The 26,297-nt window shown below is 43.9% G+C and overlaps 1 protein-coding gene across 4 annotated transcripts in view; it reads right to left on the bottom strand.

Moving 5' to 3' along the window:
* TBC1D15 (TBC1 domain family member 15) overlaps window positions 1–26,297 on the bottom strand; it is a 608,606-nt gene that overhangs the window by 300,705 nt on the left and 281,604 nt on the right. For all 4 annotated transcript variants that reach the window (XM_086918096.1, XM_086918103.1, XM_086918101.1 and 1 more), the window contains one exon: window positions 14,753–14,856. In XM_086918096.1, the coding sequence (XP_086774222.1) occupies window positions 14,753–14,856 (104 nt within the window). The remainder of the gene's footprint in view (window positions 1–14,752; window positions 14,857–26,297) is intronic.

Here is a 26,297-nt window from a genome sequence, read left to right as displayed (position 1 = left end):
AGCACAGAGTTAATTATGGTAGCCACCATCCCACTCCAAGCTGCCAGGTCACTCTTGATCATTGACATGGATAGGCCATTTGGGCTAGTAGCTCTGGAGTTGTTAGATTCTGAAATGAGCTGTTTGGCCACCTCAGATGATATGACGTAACTGACTCGGCACCCGTTATTAATGGTTTGTGACACATTTAATGTTGGACCTCTAAGAAGCATTTCTAGGTGCTCCCTTCATACCATATATGAAATATGATTGTCTTCTCCTGAACAACTTGGTTCCCAGCCAACCTACCCCAGAATTTCCTTTGCTGTGCGGTTGCATTGAGCAGTTTGATCCGTAGCTAATCTTGATGTTTTCTCCCAATATTATAGATTTCTAAATTCTGCCATTTTTTAATTGTTTTATGGCTTGGAAGTAATTTGTGGAGGAGGCCATCTTATATAGGACTCTTAGTTGTCTTCTTGACATTTATTTTTAAACTTGCTAGATTTTTGATTGAGATGGCCTTAGCTGGTTCTTTGTGGAGGAAGGATATTAGGTTATGGATGATAGAAAGTAAAATATCTCTCTTATTAGCGCAATGCACTTTTGAATGTACGGTGCCTGCTTATCTGCCACCTCTACTGCTTCTTTCATGTGTATAGAAAGGTTGACTCCATATTCCTTTTAGATGGTTATGTAGGGAGCAGGACTATATAATGTTTTTTCCAGGTGTTTACTACTGTTAGTTCACCCGCTAATTCTATGTCAGGAACGGAGGCGAGTATTATGCATTCTCTTTCGCTTTATTATTACAGCAGCCTTAGAAACAAGAACAAGACTACATTTCCCAAGATCCTTAGGGAAAGATGTAGTCAAATAAAGAAATGTCCAATAGGAGTAGTCCATCATCCTATCAGGATACACTGGCTCCCACATCATCTGCTTTCACTGGCCTTTCCTCCTCTTTCTTCGCTGCACCGCAGACAAGAAAAGTGCTTTCCCTCATTACACTGTATTTTGAGTGTTGTTGTAAGGTTCTATATTGCGCTCTTTGCTCACTGTTACATCGCTGTACTTGCATTTCTGTTATGCTAACTGCAGTTAGTCTGTGATTGTTGCGCTTCACGCTTACTTTAATTCCTTAAGCGCTTTTTGTTTTGTCACACTTTGCCCTCGCATTCCTTCTTCATTGAGGCGTTTCTTTTTCTGCAAGTGCTACGACGCGTCCTCACCCATACAGGACTCTCGCTAGCGTTTTTCCTTTCCTGTTCCGTTGTTTGGCAGGGACTAGTGCTGCGTCCTCTGACAGGAACCGCAACAGCGTTTCCGCTCCTTCGCGGTTCATCTGGTGAGCTAGCAGCCTCCTGCCGTCAGTGGGCAGGGAAGGCAGTCTGTCGCGGCGTGCGCATTCAAACACTTAAGGGTTTGTGCAGCACGCTGTAGTTGCAAGCCCCTGGCCTTAGGAAAAACGCCTTGTTGGTGTATTCTTTGCGCGATCAAGCCACCATCCCATTTCCAGGCCAATCTGCATCCACGCTCTGTTGGGCACTGCAGCAGAGTCTGTATTATTTATTACAAAAACAATGGAGGAGTTACCCCTCAAAAAATGGAGAAAAAGAGATTTTCTCACAGTGGGTTAAAGTGCTCAATTTAGCACAGTCTGTCCCAACCTGTCAGTGGATAATGCATATCCTTGTAGAAGACCCCTCACTCACCAACCTAGTTGGTGACATGCTTCATCATCGGGGTCCCACCCCATAGGCCGAGTGCCTATAGGGTGTGCTGCGACACCTGATTACAGTGGAGCGGGTTGTTTTCTTTTATGTGTTCAAGGCGATCAAATAAATGAATTTAAAAAGGGCCAACACTACTCACTGCAAGTTTTTATTCTTGAGTGCTTGAACCCTAATAAAAAATGTGTAACACCTATGCCTAATTAGGTAGACTTCGGTGTAAAATAAGAAGTGTCATTAAAAATAGCTAAGTGTGCTATGTGAAGTGTGATTAATGCTATTGATTAAAAAGGTCTACATGTTTCAACCATTGTATTTATTCATTGGTTTTCGTCAGGACCGTGATATTGAACTGGGTGGTCCGCACACGCTAAGGTGCGTCCTGCCCTAGTCCAAGTTGGAGTACACAAATTGTGAACTCGTGTAAAAGTGGTGCATTTTCTTTTATTCAAAGAAAAAAACACTTCCTTGCGGAATTACCGCTTCATGGGCACCAGCGCTTCCAAGACGGCAAGAGTCCGTCTCTTGCAGCTTCTGATCTTCAGACCGTAAACCTACTTGGTTCTACCGGCGGCGCCCCGTATTATTTATAACACGCTCTTCCGAGCTGTACTGAGCGCGATCTTGCTCGTTGGGCACACGATCCCAGGCCAGTTCCCTTTGGGTTTGTGATATTATTTTGTGAGCACCAGACATTTGTGCCCAGGGTTTTTTTCCCTCTAACATTGCAAGACTTGCACCTAATTTCAGGCTGACACCCAGCCCTTTCTAAGCTGATGATATTATTTTCTCAGCACAGTCTGCCACCCAAACGTTACAATTTAGACCCTCGTTAGCACCCTCTTGCCCTCATTTTGGAGTATGATTACGAGGATGACTCCCAGGGAGGTGATAATGCCCCGACAGACCTCCAGTGGGACGAGGAATTTTATGACGCTGTAGATGCTTCAATTAATAGAGCAGTGGGTGAAGCCATGACCCCTCTGGAAGAAAGGCTCTCACTGAAAATCCATCAGGCCATGGTACGCCTAACCAACCTTCCAGCGCCTGCACTGCAAATTGCAGCCCCAGATCCCTCGCCTCCTCCAGCCAAACGCGGACGCGATGCTGGCATGGGCACCACCGCATTTGACCGCCTGAACCAGGCCTTTTTAACAATCCAACCTCAAATGCCTCTGGGAGACCGCCTACCTTCGCCCCAGGGCCCTTCAGGGATCAATGATGGGGACCACGGTCCGTCTGGACAGCCCTCTCCTGCACCATCAGTACCAGCCTCGGACATGTATGATCCAGACGAGATTGTCTATCCGCACTCATCAGACTGGGCTCCAGCGCATAAGGTGTCGGAGTATGTGGCCGTGCGCATTCGCAAGCCTTTGAAGAAAGAAGCTTTTAACAGCCTCCGAACAGAGTGTCCTCGACCATCCTTGGAAGGTAAAGCCGCCCTTAAGCCCAAAATTTACCCGAGAATGGCGACCTTTCCCCAGATATTTATGAGAGACCCCAAGAAAGGCATTGACCGTTCATGGAGGGCTTGTCAGGACAAGCTCCTGGACGTCTTGGGCCCTTTAACCAAAATCCTGGACATGGCCGAGGAAGACAAGCTTTCAGGTTCTCTCCTTTCTCCCGACTCCCTTTCTGGATGGGCCCAGTGAGCATTAGTGTTCTTAGGCATTGCTAAATGTTCATTCCCCACTGAGAGTCGCCGCTCTTTGCTTATTAAGGTCAACTCCGAGCTTGGGTGTTTAGCCAACTCAGATGCTGGAGCCGTCGCCCAAGGAGGTCTTTTTGGTGACCCGTTCGTTAAGGAACTGGGCATGTTTGTTAATACATTTACGTCTTTGGATAAGGCGCAGTCCACCATTAAAAAGGTTTTTACCAAGGCTCTAACAGAGGTCAATACCAAGACCAAAGTCGTTGGGCAACTTCTAACCCACCAGGGGTCGTCGAGGCAAAGGACGAGGCTACAGAGGGACAGCCGCCTCTTCTTATGGTGAGTGTACTCCCTTCTTCCCAATTAAATATAGGGGGGAGGCTGGGGAATTTTTTTCCAGGCATGGACTTTTGTCACGGGAGATCCGTGGGTTCTACAGACAGTTCATGGTTTTCACATAGAGTACCTGGGAGGTCCCCATCAACGGGTCAGGCCCGGTCCCACAGGAAAAACCATTACAGCAAGTCCCATTAATTTACTATTGTTCAGCGGCTTTGTAAGAAGCAACTATCTTGGTGCGCATTACAGTAAAACAATAAAACAAATATTGAAACTAAAAAAATAAGTATACATATTTTTAAGCTCTATGCATGGAAATGCATTCTATTAGTCCTGTGGTACAAGTCCTGCCTCCAAGTTATCATGTTAGCAAATCCTGGCCACCTCTGCATAGTGGTTGTTCCCAGAGTCATTGCAGTGGCATACCGCTGGGATGGGCTACCCCAGGCTTACCAGCAAATCTATTTGTTTTGCACCACCTATTGATTATCCTGCTTGCCTACATCAATCCCTTGACAAGGAAAAAAAGTTGGAAATTTGTCATCCACAGGAGCTTGCAGTAGGATCCAGGACAAACTTCTAAGATGAAGAACAATCCTGCACACTGCTACTCTACTTTGGTAGGCCTCAGAGCAATGGACCATGGCTGGGAGGTCCAGGCGAGAGGAGGGCTCTCTTGGGCCTTGCAGAACTGGATCATGCTGCGTGGCGCAAGAGAGCTGGAACAGTGGTGTAGCAATGCCAAGCGCCATTGTGCAAGCAAGGTAAATTGTATCTTTACACTACCCTCTGGTTACTGACCGGACAGTAAAATACAGCCATAAGTTGTGTGCATTGGGCCCATAACGCTTCTAGACCATGGTCCCATTGTACTTCCTACACTAGTGCTAGGGACGCCCTTCAGAGGGCTCCTCTTGCCCTTGGCTTGGAATCCAGAAACTGTGCTGCAAAGCCCCAGGCAGCAGACTCCCTCAATTGGGCCTCACAGCACTGGACTTTGGTTGTGAGACCTTGGGGAGATCAGCCTACTCCGCAGCTTTGGATCATGGCTGTGCAGTGCATGGGAGAAGGAACCAGTGGCATAGTAGTAATGTAGCCATGCAAGAAAATGATTCCAGACAGTAAAACAAAGCCATAATTTGGGTGCATTATGTCCCTAACATCCTTGAGCCCTGGTGCAACGGCACCTGCTGCACTATTGTTAACTACACGTGCTGATAGAGGACCCATGGGCCTCACAACCATGGTGTCCACTGCTGCTTAGCTCATGGGTGTGTGCCTCCTCCCCTGAGTTTACAGCCATGGCTGCGAGGACTAGGGAATGGAGGGCCTCTTCCAGGCCTCACAGCTCTGGAATATGGCTGTGAAGCCCATAAAAGAGAGGGAAGAACCATAACAATTGTGCCATGGTGCAAAGTAAAAGTAAGTGTCCATTCACCCTCATCCACTGGCAGCCCAGTACAGTAAAGCCATAATTTGAGAAGATTTGGACTTTTTCTATCCCCGCGCAAGGTGCCACTGCACCAGATGCACTACCGATTGCTATACCCCTCACATAGACCCATGCACAGGGCCAGGGTAAAATTCTGTGAGACAAATACACTTAGGCCCACAGGTGAGGTCCCATACAAGCCCCCCCCCCTCTCCTGGGCATATCAGTCATGATGTAGCATTGAGAGAATTAGAAGAGGGAGCTCACTACATATGGGTCTGACAGCACTGAACCATGTCAGCAAGGCCCAGAGAAGAGGGGCCCTCTGCAAGGTCTTCATTGCTCCACCATGGCTACGACATTTAGGGTAGGGTCCTCCAATCCTTTAGGCCTCGCAACCACAGTCTAGTGAGGCAAGATCAAGGGGAGGAAACCCAGAATAGGGAAGTCTCTTCCGTATGCCTTGCAGCAATAGTGTAGCACTGTAAGCCCAGGGAATGGGTGTTCCCTCCTCTGAACTACTCCATTATGATCATCCAGAGTGGCGGAGTGCAGGGAAGGTTGGTCCCAACCCCTTGGCTTAACAGCTGTGGTCTAGTGCTGCAAGGCCCATTGGATGTGGCCTACTGCCCTGGGTATCACATCCATGGTCTGGTGCTTCAAAGCCCAGAAGAGGAGGGTCCCCTTCCCTAGGACCTGCAGCCTTGGTATCCAGACATTGCTGTGAATGCCAAGTAGGGTGACCAATTTTCCATTATCACTTCACATGACAATAAAGGGTGTCCAGTCGCACGGTATAGTCATGTAAATGCAATACAGTGGTAAGTATATCATCTTTCCCCAAGTTGGAGTGCAATGCAGTCCTGGGTCTAATAATGTAACCAACTGTTAGCTCCTCTGCAAATAATTCATTCTCTGTGCCTCATCCACCGATATGACAATATGGCAGCACTTTGAAACAGGCTTCATGTATGAAATGGATATTAAGAGCATACACCCATGGGTAGAGGAGGGTAGAAAATAGAGCTTGAGGTCAGAGATGTCGACTTTGGAACTGAGAAATCAGACTAGAGTCTTGTCTTGGTTGAACATCCTGTGATCCTGGGCAAATCACTTTATCTCTCCCTATCTAAATAAGGAATATGTCCTTATGAAATGTAATTACCGCTCATGTAAAGCACTCCAATACCTTAGAGTAGAGTTTGATCTATATAAAAATGTCAGGAAAAAAGGGTTTAATTTACTCGTTCAAGGATATTTGCATCTAAATAACGGAAGGTGCTCCTGACTCCACAAGGAGCATGACCCCCTCCTGTGCTGCAATGCCTTCCTATCTGCCACTGACAAGAGTCTCTTTCACAGCTCATCAGCGGCTGAAAGAGAGAGAGTTGCTTGTCTTTTTAAATGGTTAAAACTGCCCGCTGCCAAAATGCGTGATAATGGGAATCACGTTTTGCCTTTCAGTAGAAAGTGATCTGGATCTGCATTCACATGCCAAACTCACCAAATGCAGATGGGCCTCACAGCTACGTCTGGAGTTGCAAGGCCCAGGAGAGAAGGGGCCCCTCCCCACAGTTTAGCAGCCACAGTGGAAGTGGGCCTTTTCCCCAATTCCTCGCAGCCCTACACATGCCTGCAAGGCCCTGGAGAGAGACATCCCTTCCCTGGGCCTCGCAGTGCTGCACCGTAGGTGCGAGGCCTAAGACGGAGAAACAATTTTGCGAGGACCCATGTTGGTGGGCTGAGCTCGGGGCCCTGGGCAGCTGCCCATGCTGCCCATGCCGAGCGCCGTCCCTGCCCTACACTACCATACTTTGCAACGCCTCAAGGCTTTTCACCTCCGGAAAGGGTGTCCTTATTCTCACAAAGTGAATCTTTCAGAAGTCCAAGAGGAGATTCACTGGCGGCTCCAACATATGGAGGCCTGGAACGGTTGAGCGATCTTCGGTTCTTCTCCAGATTTAGTCATAGAATCGGACGCCAACACTCTGGGTTGGGGAGCCAGGTGCTGCGATTTTTCTACAGGAGGATTATGGTCCTCAACTTGTTTTTATCCTGGCAACCTAACAGGTTCTTGTCACGCAAGCAGCTTTCGGCGAAGCTGGCAATGTTATTGTGTCTCTCTTCCTGACGCCGTGGGTCTGATGTCCGCCCTTTGGAAATCACCTCCAGGATGTTTCCCCGTCCGGGGTCCCTTTTACTTTAAACAGACGCACCAAGTGCCATACCAGAGTTATCTTTGATCTGGAGTTTCCAGATTCTCCAAAGTTGTGTGTGGTTCGTTGCTTGAAAGCTTATGAGGAAATGACAGAGGAGCTCAGGCCTCCAGGCGAACGCCAACTGCTCATTTCACTCCGCAAACCCTTTAAAGCGGTCTCCTCTCCTACGCTAGCCCGTTGGGTTAGGTAGGTCATGGAGGAGGCAGGCATCAGCCTCAAGGACTTTGGTACTCATTCGGCTCGAGGAGCGATAGCCTCAAAAGCATTTAGCTTGGGTGCACGTTTGGAGGATATCCTTAACGCGGCTGATTGGTCTTCGGATTCAACCTTTAAGAGGTTTTATTTTAAGCCAGTGCTGTACATGGCTCACCTCGTGGTGAGCAAGCTTTGAACTAGCATAATTCTCGCCTCCAGTCCTGACATAGAATGAAAAATTTCCTAGCTATCGTAACCAACAGTTTCAATTCTATTAAGGACTCTGAGGCGAGGATTATCCTGCCCTAGGGATTGCTAGAGGATTTCCCACCCGTACTGAAGTAAGTAAACCGGTTTCTATCTGATTACTTAGATGGATGATCTATGCCTTTTGCGTTATGCAAAGCTCAAATTCTGTTATACTTGCTGTGTTCATACATTCAGTCTCACACTGTTCTGTTTTTTCTGCATAATGTGGTTAATAGTCTGCCTCTTAATGTGATAATTGGTCTCATGGGATTCTTTTCCGTGAATTGATGATCCCTTTGCCCTCCTGGGTTCAGATGCGGGTAAACAGGAGGCTTAAAGATTAGTCACCGGCTGCCTTCGCGCAAAGAAAGAGGAGGAAAGACCCGTGAGAGCAGACTATGTGGGAGCCAGTGTATCCTGATTGGATGCTGAAGGACTACTCCTATTGGACATTTCTTTGTTTGAGTACATCTTTCCCTAAGTTTCTTGGGAAATGTAGTCTTATTGTTGTTTTTAAGGCTGCTGTAATAATAAAGCGAGGAGAAAAGGCATAATCCTTGCCTCTGAGTCCTTAATAGAATTGAAACTTTCCGTTATGGTAGCTAGGAAATTTTTCTTTCTTTGTCCTAGATGAACACTTCGATATAATTTCATAAAGTTATATGCTGGGGATTATGTCACTTTCAGGTTTCGGTATTATGCAAACGTCTTATCTTCTGGAAGTCAGCTAAAGTTATAAATGTGTAGTTGAATCTGACAGGTCCATTGGTGCAGAACCCACTGAAACTTCAGAACGCATTGCCATTTTAGATTTACGGTATTAATGTATTGCCAAATTGACTCTGATATCTTGTTTTCCCACATCTTGATGAATTTTTTTAATGTAAAATTGTTGCGGTTTACTTTACATGAATTTATGTGTACCTGTGTCTTTTTATGATATTAATTTATCGAATAAAAGTGTTTTGACTGACTGACCGACTGACACTGCCAAGCCCACATGTGCCACCTGGTGTGATCCACCAGCATGTTGCAGGAGACCAAGAAATCTCAAAGCGCTCTCACCGAGACTCAGGTCAAAGGGTGAAACCTTAGGATGACAGCCCAAATGTCCTGGACTGACTGAGGTGGGGGAAGGCTCAAAACTGCACCATATCCAGAAAGGCTCTGATGAAGGGGAGCATCTGGAAAAAGAGTCATGTGTGAATTTGCCACATTGATCAAGAACCCTAAAGATGTCAGGAGGTTTGCCGTTGTCTATAGGCTGTCCACGTCTGACTGAGGCGAACCTGCCTTTAATAGCCAGTTGTTGAGGTAGGGGATGATTGGGATTTCCAACCTCCGAAGATGTGCAACAACCACCACCCTCATTTTCGTGAAAACCCGAGGGGCTCTGGTGAGGCCGAAATAGAGAATAAAGAATTTTAAATGCTGGAGTCCCACTCTGAGCAGCAGGTAGCGTCTATGGGGTGGTGGAAATACACAGTCTGCAAATGCAACACCACCACAACCTCCGAAGATGTGCAACAACCAATACCCTCATTTTCGTGAAAACCCGAGGGGCTCTGGTGAGGACGAAAGAGAGAATAAAAAATTTTAAATGCTGGAGTCCCACTCAGAGCAGCAGGTAGCGCCTATGGGGTGGTGGAAATATACAGTCTGCAAATGCAACACCACCATCCAGTTGCCTGAATCCAGGGCAGAAAAAATTTAGGACAAGGTGAGCATCATGAAGCTATCCTTTTTGAGGACGAATTTCAGAGGGCGAAGAAATAAAATTGATCAAACTTTCCTTTCCTTCTTCTGTAACAGGTAACAACAGGAGTAGCATCTAGTCCCTATTCTGATGTCAGCCCCATCTCAATGGCCCCCTTGTCCAAGTAAGCCTAGAATTCCCTCTGTAAAATGGACAAGTATTCCTCTGAAGTCACAGAGATACAGGTGGCACACGAGGAAGGGTGAATAAAAAAGTTTGAATGTGGCTGAGTGGGTTGTATCTGAGGTCAAGATGGGCACAACTTAGATCAAAGTTGTGATTGATTCACTTCAGTCTCAGGACAATTGGTTCTTCCTCCACAGTCTGTAGCAACTTTGTTGGCATTGACACCCAGGGAACCAGTGAGTATCTCTGGGCTGCGTGAAAAGTAGGGACAGGTGTCAGCCCCAGAACAGGGTCAAGAGGTACAGTTGGATCGGGGATGGATCCGCCATTGTGGAATGAACTCGAGGCCTCCTTGGAACCCATATGTTAGCCAGAGTAAGACAGTAACAGGTCTTTGAAAGCTCTAACATATTGCAGGTGGTCAAGAGACCCGGTAATTCAGGTTGGATCAGGACGAGCTGGGACCAGGACCTGAAGGCCCCATGATGTGGGGTGACTTCTCCTAACGAGAGGCGGGAGTCTCATTCGACGTCTTATGCTTCTTTCTGGTCTTCGACTAACTTGAAGACTTCGAGTGGGAAGAGGACCTCTTCTCTCTTTTGAGCAGTTTTGAGACCGAGACAGCATTTGCAGCTTCAAGTGACACCGGCCCCTTCGCACTTTCCGGCAATGTTCAGTGACAGAGTTGGGCTTCGTGGTCCTAAATGGCCTCTGGGTTCAGCCTAGTGCAGTGTTAGCATAACAAGTCATGTGGAGAACCTAGACATCAAGGACATACCTGGTGTAGGTCCATCACTGACAACTGCTTATGTCAGTCTCTGCAGGATTTGAAACCAGTAGTTTTAGGGAGAGGCATATCCCTTGCACACTTTGAAAATGTACATTTTGGGCAAAAAATGCTGTGTCTAGTGACAGAAAACTAGGTCGCACATTCCAGATCCACTGCAGAAGGTGTAGAAAGAAATGAATGGACGTCAGCGTGCAAAGGAGTTGGTTATATGTGGCTTCTGTTTCACTCCTGGGATTGGACAGTCAACAAAAAGCAACCCAATGCCAGCATACAGGAGAATTGTTTAGAAAAATCTGTGGGTCCACTCCTATAAGCGGGGTTATTAGCAAGGTTAGGCATAGGTAGTCAGAAGTATCCCTGAAAACCAGATATTTTGCCTTGATTCATTTGTTTCACACAAGAAGTGATAATGTTTCCCTGTTCTGTACAGTTACCCGTTTAAGTTTAAAAAGTGTCAGTAGTGTTGATAGTAACATGGGCAAGTGCTCTCATGTAGATGTTGAAAAGCAGAGGACAATAAACAACTCTGAGGAACATGAGAGCCATTCTAATTTGATGATTGATTTGAGAGGAATAATTGGCATCATTAAATAGGTGTGCCAGACATTGCCACCCATTATTCCAGGTGCTGCAAAATAGTTGTGATCCACTGTACTACATACTATTGATAGGAAAGGCAATCATTGAGAAAGGAGAGTACTCTTAGACTGTACAAAATCTTGGAGCTTGAAAGTAGCCCAAACCTTCATTATTTAAATACAGAAGGGGGCTTTCTGATAGGTGTGTAGTTTGCAAGATCCAGAAGGTTTAGGGTTAATATCTTTAACAGAGGAGTTATGAGGGCAATGGTTTAACACATTTATGTTTCTTGCAATATATAGGCTATGAATGAGGGCTTTCTACGTAAAGCTAGACAGAACTCTACTGGTGAGGGCAAGGCTTTTGAGCACAACTGATTTTCAAAAGTGCTCAATGCTGAATGATCAAAAATGAGATTTGAATGCCATTTGATAGCCTGCCTGTGATTGGTTTGGGATGTGTAGCCAAAACCTTGGGGGTCTTCACGTGGATAACAAAGAGTCATACAATGCAGTGGTTTTCAGTGTCACAGAACTGAATTTTAGGGACACGGAACAGTTTCAGTGAGGGCAATTGTTATGAAGGAGAAAATCTTTTTCAAGTTCAACAGAAAAGCTGCAACCTCAATTACTAGGTTGAGAACATGATAATTCGTTGACAACAGGAGAAGAGGAAGAGTGGACAAATCTAAAATTGTTGGCAGGGCAGGTCTGAAGGGAAGCCAGACTAAATCCCAATAAGTCTGCTCTTTTAAAAGAAGGGGAGAACAGAAAAATACTCCAAGAATACAAAGCTATGAGCTATACGAGGAGAAAGAGATTGAGGTAAAGTGAGCAGATTGAAACTTAGATGTTTTCTTTTTTACAGAAAAAAATTGTGAGGGTGGAATAAGGGTGTAGCTGCAAGAGGGATTCAGGTCTTTAACATTACTGACGATCTCATGATGAGATTTTTTGCTTTTTGAAATCGGAGTGTAGAAAAAGTCTGCTTGCGCTCTACTGATTTCAGTCTTGATTTCTTTCAAGCCATTCTTATACGTTTTTTGAGTCATCTGAGTAGTCTTTTAGCCAAATGCACTCTGCTTTTGGTTTTTTAGAATAACTAGATTTTCTAGTGCCACGGTACATTTGCGCAAGAGCAACATTTAAGAAAGGCTTTTAGTGGTACCAGCCAATTAAGGGCAGAAGTGGCCCAAAAATTGAAGCAAAGAATGCTGGAAGTTGACGTAAAAAATGAGTGCATGTCTAGCAACAATGTTATAAACATCAAAGCTGGATATCTTAGACCAGGCTCAAAGTAGGGGTGAAGCAAGGGTGGTTGAATAATTTGTGACTGGAGGTAGGCCATGAAAAAAAGCAAAGTGGCCATTCAAAGGAACAAAATCAAATTTAATCAGATTGGATGTAGAATAAAACAGGTCAAAATCATGCCGGTCTCATATATGGAGTCTGTAACCACCTGAATAACGTTGAGAGAAGTACATGCTTCTAGGAGGCCACAGCTTTTCACCTAATTGAGCTCTTAGGCCCAGATGTTTATTTAGCCCTGGAGGAAGAAATGTGGAGTACGAAGAGAGAAATGCACTGTATAAGGGATATACGTAGAACAGTAACAGACTGGGAGTTCTGCAGTTATGTAAATTATTAATAGAACATTTTAGAATGGAACCAATATTGTCACAAGTAACTCAATCTGGGATCCTGTTGGAGACTGTAAGGTGATTACTAAGAGAGATTTTCTGTATAATGCTAAAGATCGAGTGTTGAGATATTTAAGGGTTGTACTATACTGTACAGGTGTGGGCTAAAAATATGGTATTGGGGAGAACTGCCAGGCGCAACCATATTTGGGACTTGGGGAACATTATGAATACTTGGTGAAGCCAGTCGGTGTCCTCTGTGCGCTAACAATTCATCATGGTTTTTCATCAGGGTTCTATAGTTAGGGACTGGAGGTGAACGACAGTGTTAGACAGTCCCGGCTGCTAGAGTGCATATACAAAGATGATGGAGATTGCAGACAAAAAGAGGATTTCTGTGTTGTAACACTAACTCATTTTGAGAAATAAAAGTCAGTATTGCTCCTTGCAGAAACCTGCTGCTGAGCAAATTATTTCTACCAAAGCTAGGTTATCAAGGGAGGTGCACTTTTAATTGTGGATTCAAGCACAACAGGAGGTTTGCCTAGTTCAGGATTACAAAATGTGTGAACATTTCACACCTGGTAGTTTGTGCAGCATTCCAGGTAATACTTCGTGAACTTGTGTGGGGATAAAACACAAACCTTTACAGCTCATAATGAGGGAAACTATGTGGCATTACCAAGTTATCCCATTCCGACCTGAAGAAAAAGTAATAAAGTGGTTATGTTGCACCGAGGAGCACTGTGCGGTATCAGTACCTATAGACAACGTATTGCCTCTCCAAATTCTGGGGCTCTGTGAATGAGACCAACAGTCTGTATTGTTCTATGGCTAATTTCCATTGAAGAACCAGAGGCTGCCTTCCTGAGTGCATCTTGAGTTGTATACATGACAGACATGTAAAAAAGGAATGCGAGGGCACTCTAGGAAAAGAAAAATCCCCAACATACGTTTCCCAAAGAACACAATACACTGAGCTCACAAATGAGACCGACATTAGGCAATATAAGCAAAGCAAAACACTCCCATTTAAAAATCCTGAAAATCAGTGAGGACCACCATCGCAGTGACCGTTTGAGCCAGTGGTACCACTACAGACAAACCTATAGTAAAACAAAAACACTGGGGATGTACTTAAGAAGGAACCTATAACACCCTAAAAGAAAATATTCATAAAACACCTAGATACCACAGGCCCTTGTGATCAATTTAAAGGGCCTGTAATCACCTCAGGAGAAACAACTATTGAATATATGCCCACAGGACCGGTGTCATCCGGTACAAAAAGTTGCAAGGAGCAAAGAAAGGCCTCAGTGCAAAAGGATCATCCCCGACATATGGTCCCTAGAAGGTACTTGCCAAGTCCGAATCAAACTGCACTACAAGTCCAGAACCAGGTGAGCAAGGTCCGCAAATTATCAGGTGAAGTGTGATGGGCACCTCAGACAGGAATGTATAACATTCACCTAGAAAGGGATTACAAAATAATCTGGCAAAAGATGGAAAAACCAGGATGAATGGTGGCGGTTGAGGTTCAGAGAGAAGACAGAGGAAGAGACATTATGTCATAATATCGGTACTGAAGGGCCAGATAGTACAAGAGCTAAGGAAGAGGAGGACTCCATATAGAAAAGGGAGTGAAGGTCCAGAAGCTTGTAGCAGGTATGGTGGGCATGGATAAGCCAAGGAAGGGTTTCATAGGTCACTGGGTATCTGTTTATAATTTAATGTGCCCTGGCTACATTTTGTCTCTGATTTGAAGACTACCTATCTGCCATCCTAAGAGTCTGTAGGGAAGTGAGACTGGACTCAGCAGTAAATATGTTACGAGGCAAAGGACTGATTCTGAGGTTTTCTTATAGACAAAGAAATATTCCAGGAAAGCAGCAGCAGAGAAAGACTCAGGCGCATAATGCCGCTATGTCGGATATTACACTAGTATTCCTAAAACATCTTTGTGTGAAGGACAAGCTGCGAAGTAGGAATGAAAGACAACGTTCAAAACATCATTTATCATCCAAAATGGCTGTGCGTGGGGAAAGTTTTTTAATAAACCTACGTCTTTGTTTTCTGTATGTTGATCCTTTCCTCTTTCGTACTGTTCCATGGAAAATAATTCAAAAGAAACTTCCATACTTCTTTTCTAAGTGCGTGGCATACACCCTGAAAGTGAAAAGATGGAAAAAATTACAAGTTATTGAAAGATTAATGATGGATAAGCCTCTTTAAAATTGAAATACTGAACCCTGCAATCGAAATTCGAGTCTGATTATAGGTGTGCAAAATTGCACGCATGCTTTAGTAAATGTGAAGACATTCTTTGGAAACATTTGCAAATATCTAAATGTCTGAGAGGACTCTTTTTTGTGATGGGGAAAATTCATCAACACAGATTTTGTTGAAGGAAAGTAATAGCATGTTTCCTTTGCAGAATCTTTTTCAGACAATATGTTGTTGAAAGACTGCAAAATGTCTTGCTGTAATATGTTTCCCCCAAAAACATCAAGAAAAACAGTCAATACTTTGCAATGTCATGCTATTAAAAAATATATATATTAAAAAAAAGATACTAGTCACACAATAGAAGGTTCGAGAACAAACTCCTGAAGCAATCAGGATCATGAGAGACTATCATTTTGTATCCGATTAGAAGACTGATAGATAAACATTGGAACATATAATAGAGTAAAAATGTGATGAGAACCTTAGTGAGCACAAGAGCTAACATAACTTACAGAAAATCACACTCTTCGAGAGATGAACTAGTCAATAGCCATCCGAATACTAAACACCAAGGAGATTGCTTGAATAAACTGAAAGGTGTTTAAACATGCAAACGATGCAAGGTATGCAAGAACAGTAATGATCGGATACAATGCACTGTCCCTTTTTCGACATATTGTCAGCACAAATGGACCAGTATAAGAATGCATCTTGCAGCATAAAGGTACAACAACTAACACTAAAGCAATATTCCAGTAGTACGCCATTTCAACCAAGAACATAATGGCAATGTACACTGCTATATTACTTTGTATAGACATGGTACACATTAACATCAGAGGAGGAAACAGAAGACTAAAACTGCGAAAACTAGAGTCTGGATATATTAGCTCATGAGAGACCAAATGCCCAGGGATCTCAATTTAGATGACTAAATCAATGTGCATACAAATGTGATTATATAATGTAATTTGAATATCATTATGTTAAAAGCTAAGTTATGATTGTGTAACAAAAGGGCTAATTTTTTTATATATCTGCTAGAAAGTTACTGCTACGGATTTTCTTTGCCCAATAGCCAATTATTAACACCCATTAGGGTAAGCAAAATTAGTTTTCTACACATCGATCTTGTAGGAAGGTTCATGGGAGTCAGTCAGGTGTACTTCCAATGTGTGATGTCTTGGTATCGCAACAACTAAATTACAAATTGAAGGTATTCTATTTTCCCTTGATAATTAGGAGGATAGCTCACATGAGCTCCACTAGTCACACATTAATAATTCTTTTTACAACTTTTCGCATGCAAGCCATAATCAGATATTTTAGGTATGGTTGTACCTCTTTTCCAATAGATCAAAAGAATAGGCGACTTGCAAACTGATATTGTACAAATTAACTGTAGTGGTTATATAAATTATAAACTTCATTGTTGGCTAATATTAAACTCCTATTAAAATAGGTTTAGGAATTATCCAGCTGCTCACTTTGGGGTGATCCATATTGTATGAGTAACATTTATCGTAAAATCACCCTCGACAATAAGCCAACTTGGGCTATATTTTGTAGGTAGGCATAGGCACTCAAATAAATAGCCCCATATTAATATAGTGCATCACTTGCTCAATAGGGGCAAAGCCGTTCATCCGCTTTTTGATCAGATTATGAAATAACTGCCTTAAATTGCCAATTACAGTGGCTTGAAATAAGTTTCCCATACTGCAGCATGTTAGCTTTTCTTTTCAGGCTATGAGGATCTCAATCAGTGATACATTTAATATAATGTAATTTAATGAAAGTGTAGCAAATAATTTTTTAGGTGAACACAGACTTAAAATTAATTACAAGGTTACCTTTTTCGGTGTTATATGTATATATTTCTAATCTTGCACGCAATTTTGAAATGAAGTATATTTTCATATTTTAGGACTGTGTGAAACCGTTCACCATTCACAACACTGAGCACTCTGGGTTCGACCAAAACGTATTGCCTACTATCATGTTGCACCACAAACTAGTGGAATTAAAAGTTTTTTTTTAACTACATCCTTGTGTGCTGACGAATTGTGGACTTTGTGCTGTAAAAACAGTAGTAAATTCATATATTGACAAAACCAAGTCTTAAAGTGACGTTATAGTTATGAAATGTAATTCTATCTTATTTTACGCTAAAATAAAAAAAAAACTTAGAAATCCACTAAAATAAAAACAAAGCTTAAAGTAACATAGTTAGGAGAAAATTTCAGGTACAATCTAACTTTTTTTTTTTTAATTCAAATCATTTTTATTGGAGAAGAAATAAATAAAAGAAAATCAAGAAGAAAGGAACGAGAAGAAAGCAAAGAGTACATCATACAATGCCTTATAATACAATACATTAAATCATATACTGAATTTCATACAAGTTTCCTACAAAATCGTTCCCAAATACAGAATAATACATAATACCTGAATACATGAAGTTATGCAGATCGGAATCCGAGCACGACTGCCGTATTAGCAATTACTACGTAAACATATACATTTGCATATATTACGTAAACATGTACAGTCACATATACATCGGGCCTGTAAAGGGGAACTGCGTCTACAATATCCAACGATGTTCCACAGCCCAAGTATTACTTGGTAATGGTACTATTAAGGAGAAGATCAGCCTACAAAGTCTATGGGACATGGAGTGTCTAGTTAACTGTATTGTCTAACCAAGCGCTTGTTTACTTACAATGGTTCACGGTGGGTCGAATAAGAAGGAGGAAGCGTCGAGAGCTTTCCATAATCTTTTGTGAGAGGTGCGCCATGTGGAGGAATGTAGGGCAGGGTTATCCGCTCGTCTTAAAAATGACAACCATTCTTGTCATAACTTGAAGGACACCTCGGAAGCATTCTTCCACATACAGAACACTACTTTACATGCCAGGGTAAGTAGTAATTCAAGGAGTTGGCGGTCATTATCATTGGCCATCTTCGGATCTAGCACACCTAGTAGGACATAAACAAATTCCCCTGCTGGCTTGATATTAAAGATATGTTCGATGCAGTCAAAATTTTTATCCCCAATACTTTCCTAAGGATGGACATTTAAAGAGCATATGGGCTAGGTCCCCCACCTCTGAATTACAGTTCCAACAATTAGGGTTGTCCCGTAATTGGAGCCTAAAAAGCTTATGCGGCATCCAGTACGTTCTGTTGATCAGCATATATTTGGTTTGTGATAATATCGGGGAGACTTTGTTTAAAAAGGCAGTAGTATTTATTGTGTCCCACTCAAAAGTCAGACCCGTTGAATTTGGTTCCTCTTCCCATCGTGATTCATTCCGTCTGTGGGCTTTCCGGGGTAGAGGAAGGAGAAGCTTATACACTTTTGATACAAAATGTTTGGATGCCATGATTCGGATTATATGGGTTTTAAGCCATGGTTCGGAGGGTTTCAATGAACGGGTAGACAGGAGTGCCTTTAGTTTAAGGAAGTCATAAAAGTCTATCGGTGCAAGGAGGTGTGTGGCCTGAAGTGAGGAGAATGGTAGTGGGTTCAATCAGTCAAAGAGGTCACTCACCAGATTAATTCCTTTTTTAGGCCAATATTCCCATTGGAGGGGTTCCCCATTAATTTTAAGTGTAGGGTTACGCCATAGGGCTACATAGGTGGTATCTTTGAGTTTTAAACCGGTTTTGTGGGATTGATCGAGTTTCAAGAGGGCACGCCTTGTGTTCAGCAGGATGTACTTTGAATGGGGGAGATGTGTGAGGTTCATGGTGAGCAGGGCCGGAAGGGGAACATTGCCAATAAGATCTCTTTCTACATTTAACCATAGCGGGGTGTATGTTGGGTCTGAAACTAACCATTGGGCGCCCTGCTTACATAGGAACTCAGTTTGGTAATGTCTAAAATTAGGGAGACCCAGGCCGCCTTTTTCTTTAGCTAATTGTAGCTTCTTCAATGATACCCTGGGCTTCTTCCCTTGCCATAGGATCGTACCAAAAAGCTTGTCAACCTTTTGCAAGAAGTCGTCCGAAAAAGTCATCAGAGGCATGCTTGCCAAATAGTTCACCAGTGGGGTTACCATCATTTTCAGGGTTTCAGCCCTACCCCACCAAGATAGATATTTAGGAGACCAGCCATCAAGTAATTTAGAGATTTTCTTTAGGAGTGTGTTTTCGTTAACGCGTAACGTAGATATCAAATCTTTATCAAAGTCCAGTCCTAAGTATTTGAAGCAGCCCGGCTGCCAAGGTAGGCCAGAGTCCCCTAGTACGTCTTTGTTTCCTAGATTGTTCAGTAATTTAACTTCTGTTTTGTCCTTGTTCAATTTGTACCCGGACACCCTTGAGAATGCCTCAATAGTGGACATTAGGGCCGGTATAGCCACCTCTGCTTTCTCTGAGACAACTAAGACGTCGTCCGCATAAGCCGTTAATTTTATCGTACAGTCTTTAAAGGGGATTCCGGCTATGTCATTATTGCTCCTGATGTTATAGAGAAAGGGTTCGATGTCTAATAGGAATAATGAAAGGGAAAGGGGGCACCCCTGTCTGGTTCCCTGGTGCAGATGGAATGATGAGGAGAACGACCCTCCCGCTCTGACCCTGGCTGAAGGGCATAAATAAAGGGACATAATCATCTTCGTGAATGACGGATCCAGGTTGAATTTATGCAGTACAGCCTCCGGGTATGTCCAGTCCACCTTATCGAATGCCTTTTCAGCATCGAGTGTGATTGCTACAGTAGGGGTGGTGGAAAGTTTAGCTTTCTCAAGGACGTGCGCTAAGGTCCTGGTGTTGTCGCTGGATAGCCTGTACTTCAGAAATCCCGCCTGTGAAGGATGTACAAGTTTGGGAAGGACTCTCTGGAGGCGGTTGGCCAAAATCGAGGCTAAGAGCTTACAGTCTAAATTAATAAGTGAAATGGGCCTATAATTCTTGGGAGCATTGGGTCTTTCCCATCTTTGGGCAAAACCGCAATAATGGCTTCCGATAATGTGCCTTTTGTTTCTCCTGTTACGCTAATTTCTTGAAACAAATGGAGGAGCGGTTGTGATAGCAAGGAGAAGAAGCACTTATAGAACTTGGCAGTAAACCCTTCGGGTCCAGGGGCCTTCCCACATTTTAGCGATTTAATGGCCTTTTGAACCTCTTGGATCGCAATTGGGGCATTAAGGTCTGCTTGATCTTCGGGGGAGAGGGACGGTAGCTCACATTCCCTTAAGTAGTCTTTAATCTTGTCACCCAAACTTCTGCGTTTTTGGCATAGAGACTTTCATAAAAGTCCTTAAATATCTCCGCCATTTTAGTAGGGTCGGAATGGGCCACCCTAGACTGATCTATCATGGAATTTATCGTATTTTTCTGTACTTTAAATTTGAGGTAAGCTGCCAGACTTTTCCCGGCCTTATTCGACTCGCATAATTTTAACCGCTTTCTCCTGTTCAGCCATACCCCCGCTCTCTCACTCACTATTTTATTGTACTCATACTTTTTGTTGGCCAGTCTATTCAGTGTTTCCTCTTTCCTATCAAGCAGGTGTTTACCTTCCAAATTGGATATTTCCTTTTCTAGGGCTTCTAGTGCCTTGTTGTGGTTTCTGTTCATGGCAGATCTAATCTTTATAATGACCCCTGATAGTACTTTTTAGTGCTTCCCATCGGGTCAGATCAGTAGTGTCCCCTCTGTTGTTTAGTTCCAGATAGTCTTTAATAGCAGTTTCAATGATGGACCTATGCTGTTCTTTTTCAAGGACTTCTTCATTGAGAGGCCAGAGAGATTGGCGGGTAGACTGTTTTACATTTCAGATTGAGAGTGTGATACAGGAGTGGTCTGACAGAACTCTCGGTTCTATCGAAGTCTCTTCTATCCTTGGGATGGCATTTTTCGTGATGAATAAATAGTCAATTCGAGAGAACGAGTAGTGTGGAGAGGAGTAAAATGTATAATCCCTCCGATCTGGATTTTGCAGCCGCCATGGGTCTACTAGGTGAAATCGATCGCAAAGGTTGGTAAAGGCTCTGTGCGCTCTGTTACTACGGAATATATATTCCATCAAGGAAGAATATTTCAGCAACAAGTGATGGTGATATCCAGTGAGTGTGAATTAAAAATTGCACAAGTAGTGCGGTGTTCTATCCACATACAGATTACTGTCAGCAGGAGTCATCTGAGTACAAGCCGAGTGTCTAAGACAGTGCAAGGACTACGTGGAGAGCACACAAAAGATTCACACTCTCTGGATATCACCATCACTTGTTGCTGAAATATTCTTCCTTGATGGAATTTCCTTGTAAATATTTCTCTATTCCTCCCCTCTTTTTTCTTTAGGCTATTGTGTCCAATAACCTTTAGGCACAATCTTTGTCCTGATGATGATCCCACGGATTATGTAAAAGGGATCGAAACGCTGTCGACTTGTTGAAACACCATGTATCTAAATGTATACCAAATGTGATATGCGTATAATGGTGTAATTGAATTTCTATCATTTCTTCACTTTCTGAAATCGTTCACTTTTTGCCTAAAAAACTCCTCCCTCTGTCTCTTTACTACCCTGTCACTTTGCCAATTTGTAAGCGTGAGGGCACAGGCTTGTGTCTCACTCTATTGAATGTAAGGTAATTTTTTTTGATTGTTTAATCATACAGTAAATATTTGTGATCCCTGTCCGGCTGGAAAAATCACCTTACTTAATATAGGTCCACTGTGTCTATATTTATTTTTCCCTTGAATTCAATTGTGACTGTTACTACAGAAGGCACATCGAGAGTCCCTGTCCAAAGTCGTGTCAAAGGGCAGGTTAAAATCTCCTGCAAGGATATGTACAGCAGAGTCAGGGATAGTGTCAATTTGCACCGTGAGGTCCGACCAGAATTTCAAATTGCATGTGTTTGGAGCATAAACGTTTGTGACATAGAATTCAGTGTTATCCTTTAGTGTCAGCTCTATAGGAGAGTAAATCGATATTGGACCTTTTGGCTATCAGTGTTAAAACACCATTCTTTTTCCCCAATCGCTTCCGAGCCTGCCATCTCTGTGTAGAATTTATTCCCGAGTGTGGTAAATTGCTTGGCTTCTAGCTTGGACTCTTGTAACAAGACAATGTCTCCTTTTTGCCTGCGTAAGTAATCTAAGATCTTCTGGCGTTTGACAGGCTAATTAAGGCCTTTTACATTAAAGGAGATTATTTTCAGATTTCCTTCTTTTGTCACCCCCAGGGGTGTATTAATTGTGGATGTTGACATGAGCGTGTAATGAAAGATCAGATACACCCAAGAAAACCAATTGAGCAGAACACCCGTAACGGCCACAACCCTTCCATACTAAGATGTGATAGTGTGTGCACATTGTAGTTGTAAGACGCGGCTGCTGTGACAAAAAGACCTGACTAACAGACCCTTTGCGTGCCACACATGTAGAATAACAGGCATTAACTTCAGAGCATTGGCAGTATGAGCACCTTGGCATTGGTATGCAAAAAATAATAAACACGTACACAAAAAACAAAGGAAATTCCAGAATCTTACCCGGTCCCGTTCCCTCCCCCTCCCCCCTCCCAATCCCCCATCGTCCACCCACCCAGCCCTCCCCAAACGTAAGTGATAGGCATGGTGACTAGGAGAATAACAGTGTTATCCCTCCCATGGTCTTACATATAGATGATTTAAGAGTTGGAAACTTAGTCAACAGTTGAGCATTTGAGGACCAAAACTATTATATGCATTGCATACTGAAGTTATTCTATCATAAAAATGTATGTAACTTAGTCGCAACCAATCATAACTTCCTGGGCATACAATCCAGTTATAAAAGGCCTCTCAGCTTATCAAGTATATAACAAGAATATAACAAGTATATAACAAGTATATAGGGAGCGGAACGAACATCACCATCTTTTAGTAAGCACATACCTGTTAGTGTCAGAGGAGAGCCAGTGCAATGCAATGTATCAACAACATATTAATAACATTAACATTTTAAAGTCAGCGGAGTCACCAAAACCAAGCGACTCGCTTGACTCTAGTTACAACTACGCCCACCAGGCGTCTGTGTCCCAGAACAATATACCCCTGTGGTATATCGTATATTAGTGTCACAGGAGGACCAGTGCAATGCAATGCATTAGCAACATATTAACAACATTTTAAAGTCAGCTGAGTCACTAAAACCAAGTGACTCGCCTGAATTCAGTTACAACAACGCTCACCGGGCATCTGTGTCCAGAGCAACATACCCCAGTGGTACATCGCGGTGTCAGTAAATCCGATAACAACCGAGCAAAATGTCATCACAGTAATTTGCGATCAATTGTGCAGCAAACACACACCGTACTATTAAGAGCATATAAAGCTCACTAAGGCAACAAGAGCACCTGATATCATAATGCTACATAACTCTACTTAGGAAAAGGATATTCATTTGTAGCCAGAGGCAGAAGCAGCTCCAGAGTCCACCGTTGTTTTGTCCATAGTTATTTCTTCCTGACCGTCTAGGAGCCTTTTGAGTCTTTGTGGGTCCGTGAAAACTTGAGGAGAACCTTGGATAAACACCCGGAATTTTGCTGGACCAAAGAAACCGAATTGGTGTCCTAGCAATCGTAATTGCGGGCGAAGAGCAAGAAAGGCCTTCCTTACATCCACCGTCTCCTTACTGTAATCCTGCTAAATGTAAATCTTGCTCGATTTCCACAGTATATGTTTATTTTTCCGCACAAAGGCCAGTATTTGTTCCACAGGTTGGTATCTCAAGGGTTTACAGACGATTGGTCTGGGGCCTTTTTGATTTTTTGCGATCCTGCCTGGGACTCTATGTGCCCTGTCAAACTCGAGTGGCTGGTGGAATGTGAGGTTGGTTGCTTGCGTGAACCAGGACTCTAAAAAGGAAACGTATGAGCCATGTGTTTCCTCCGATCCTTCCGGAACCCCAAATAGGCGGAGGTTCCCCCTCCTGTTCCTGTCTTCCAATTCGGACAATCTCTTTGTTGTTTGTTCTGCTGTTATAGCAAGGCGCTTGAGGGCTCCGCAGGTTTTGATCTCCGTGTCTTCTAAACAGATTATTCTTGATTCTGTTTCCGTAAGTCTCAAATTGGTATCACGTATGGCTTGTCTGATGGCCACGACTTCTTCCTTTGTGGATTTTGCTAGATCTCGGACTTCATCCAGCTTGTATTGTCTTTCCTACCCTTTTTTGGCGACACTGGGTTCGGTGGCTCTGCCTTGAGTCTTTTGAGGTTCTTTGTCGTTTCTTTGTCCCCCATGGTGACTCCAGTCACAGATATGTGTCGAATGTACGCCGGACGGGGAGCCTGACTATGAAAGTGATGTGATGCTAGTCTCAGACAGTCGGTGACGGTCAGTCATGTCAACAGATATTGTTTGTAGTGGTATCTGTGTCAGACAGTATATGTATGTCTGTTGTGCTTAGGCCGTACACCTTCTTGTGATGATAGTCGTGTTCGCCTGCAGTCCCAGTATACCTGTTACTTTATTGGTTTAAAGGCTTATTACTCTAGTGCCTCCTTTCCGGTGCTTCCGTTGCCAACCACTTAGTAACTCACATGTAATATACCGACATCCATTAAGACCTACCCATACTGTGGAATTGCTTAACGCTGCATTGGTTACAATGGTCTTTCAATTCAATGGTCTTTCAATTCGCTTCAGAACAAGTGTTCAGCACTGAGTGTCAGCTTGTGTGTCTGCCCGCCAAGGTGACAGTGTTATGTCGGGACGCTGGCGATAAACGTTGGCTTGGGACACTCGTGGTTAGCGTTTATCATTTGGCGTTAATGGCCTTTATTGCAGTCGAAAGAGAGGTTTATTGTAATGTTATTGCCCATGCCATTGCAGCAGTTCTACTGCTAAGGCGTCTTGTTTCAGAGCCTTACGGCAGTTTGTTGCAGTTTATTGTAGATTGATGCAGCCTTTAATCTTAATATAGTTAGGGATAATCGCACCCGACCTTTTTGAGTGCGTTAGCGATGCATCTGGACGTTATGGCGGTGACAGTGTTGTGTCAGAGCGCTGTATCTAGCCTTATCAGAATGTGGCAGCGGAGGAAGAAGCCGGTTTGGGATAGCTTCTGTTTAATATCTGTATCGCCGCTATCAGTGAATTAGCTTGTTTATGGCCGCTGAGAACACTCGCGTCCGCCATTTTGTAATCGTCGTGTTGGTCCCTGACTTCAGGATCAGAGGCTAGTATGCGGTGGTATGTGGAGGGCAGTATGTCGCCCGTGTACTCACATAGGGACCTCAGAAGCCCGGTCGTGTGCAGTGTTCCGTGGTCGTTTTAATCGTAGTTCCGGTCATACTCTAACGGGAGCCGCCGCTTCTCTGCCTTCTCTTCAGCTCCAGCCACGATCGAGGACCAAATTTGCATTTCTTGCCTCTGGGAGTCTCGTCGCCGTCTGAGAATCAGCCACACATATGAACCTTAGTTCCGATCTCCAGATCGGTCGTCCGATTCACGATCGAGCTGGTGTAAGTGTTTCCAAATCTGCATATAGTTTGTCACCACGGGAGGAGAGATGCTCTACGCTGCCATTTCTCCCGGCCTCCAAACCACGCCCTGAACTTTTTTTTTTTTTTACAGATTTTATTGGGGTTTTTTTGCACGTGATGCATCGCCATGGTACAATCAATGCAAACTGTTGAATTATTGTCTTCTTTATCGTTCCCTGCTTCTTTCAACATTACAAACACTCCCAACTCTCTACCCACCCTCACCCATTGAGTCGGCGTCTCACTTCGAAGTTGTCAGCGTATGTAATGTGTTTGTGTGCACCAGAGGTCGCTGAGAGTTGGAATGCGTAGGGTGTACATATGGGAGACAGGGGATGCGGTCAGAGAGGGGCCCTCAGGCGTGGGGCCGGGCCCAGCCCGCCTCAACCCTGTTCTGGGGATGAAGGGCAAGAAGACAAGGCTGCAGCAGGAGGAGTTTCCCCGGCCGAGGTATTTACTCCATCAGGCCCCTTAATTTTTGACGAGTGGCTGGCACAGGGGGGGAGGGGAGGGTGGTCTGAGGAAGTTATTTCCTCACGGCCCATTTACTTGGTGGGATCTCCTGGCAATGTGGGGGATGGCAGGCAGGCACAAGAGGTCAGGCTGGAAGAGGCAGGGAGGGAGCTGGTCTCATTCAGTCCCCTCCTTTTTATCCCCCAGCATTCTGAGGAGGTTTCTGTTCTTAGTGGTTCGTTGCGTGAGGGCGAGTGGACACAAGTAGGTGGTTGGGGGCCCTCTCCTTTGCCAGGAGTGGGACAGGATGTGGGGCTGTTGGCACCCCCCGCCCATACTTGGGCTTCAGGGGGGCATGTTTTTGGGGGATCTTGTGGCTCACAGAAGAGGAGGCAGGTCTCGGGGGGATGGTAGCCTTGGGGGGGTTGCGAAATTATGGGAC

The sequence above is a fragment of the Lissotriton vulgaris genome, chromosome 1_1, assembly GCF_964263255.1.
Source record: "Lissotriton vulgaris chromosome 1_1, aLisVul1.2, whole genome shotgun sequence".
In the NCBI taxonomy this organism is placed as follows: Eukaryota; Metazoa; Chordata; class Amphibia; order Caudata; family Salamandridae; genus Lissotriton; species Lissotriton vulgaris.
The sequence above is the reverse complement of the archived record's forward strand: the minus strand, read 5'-3'. Positions and strand labels throughout refer to the sequence as shown.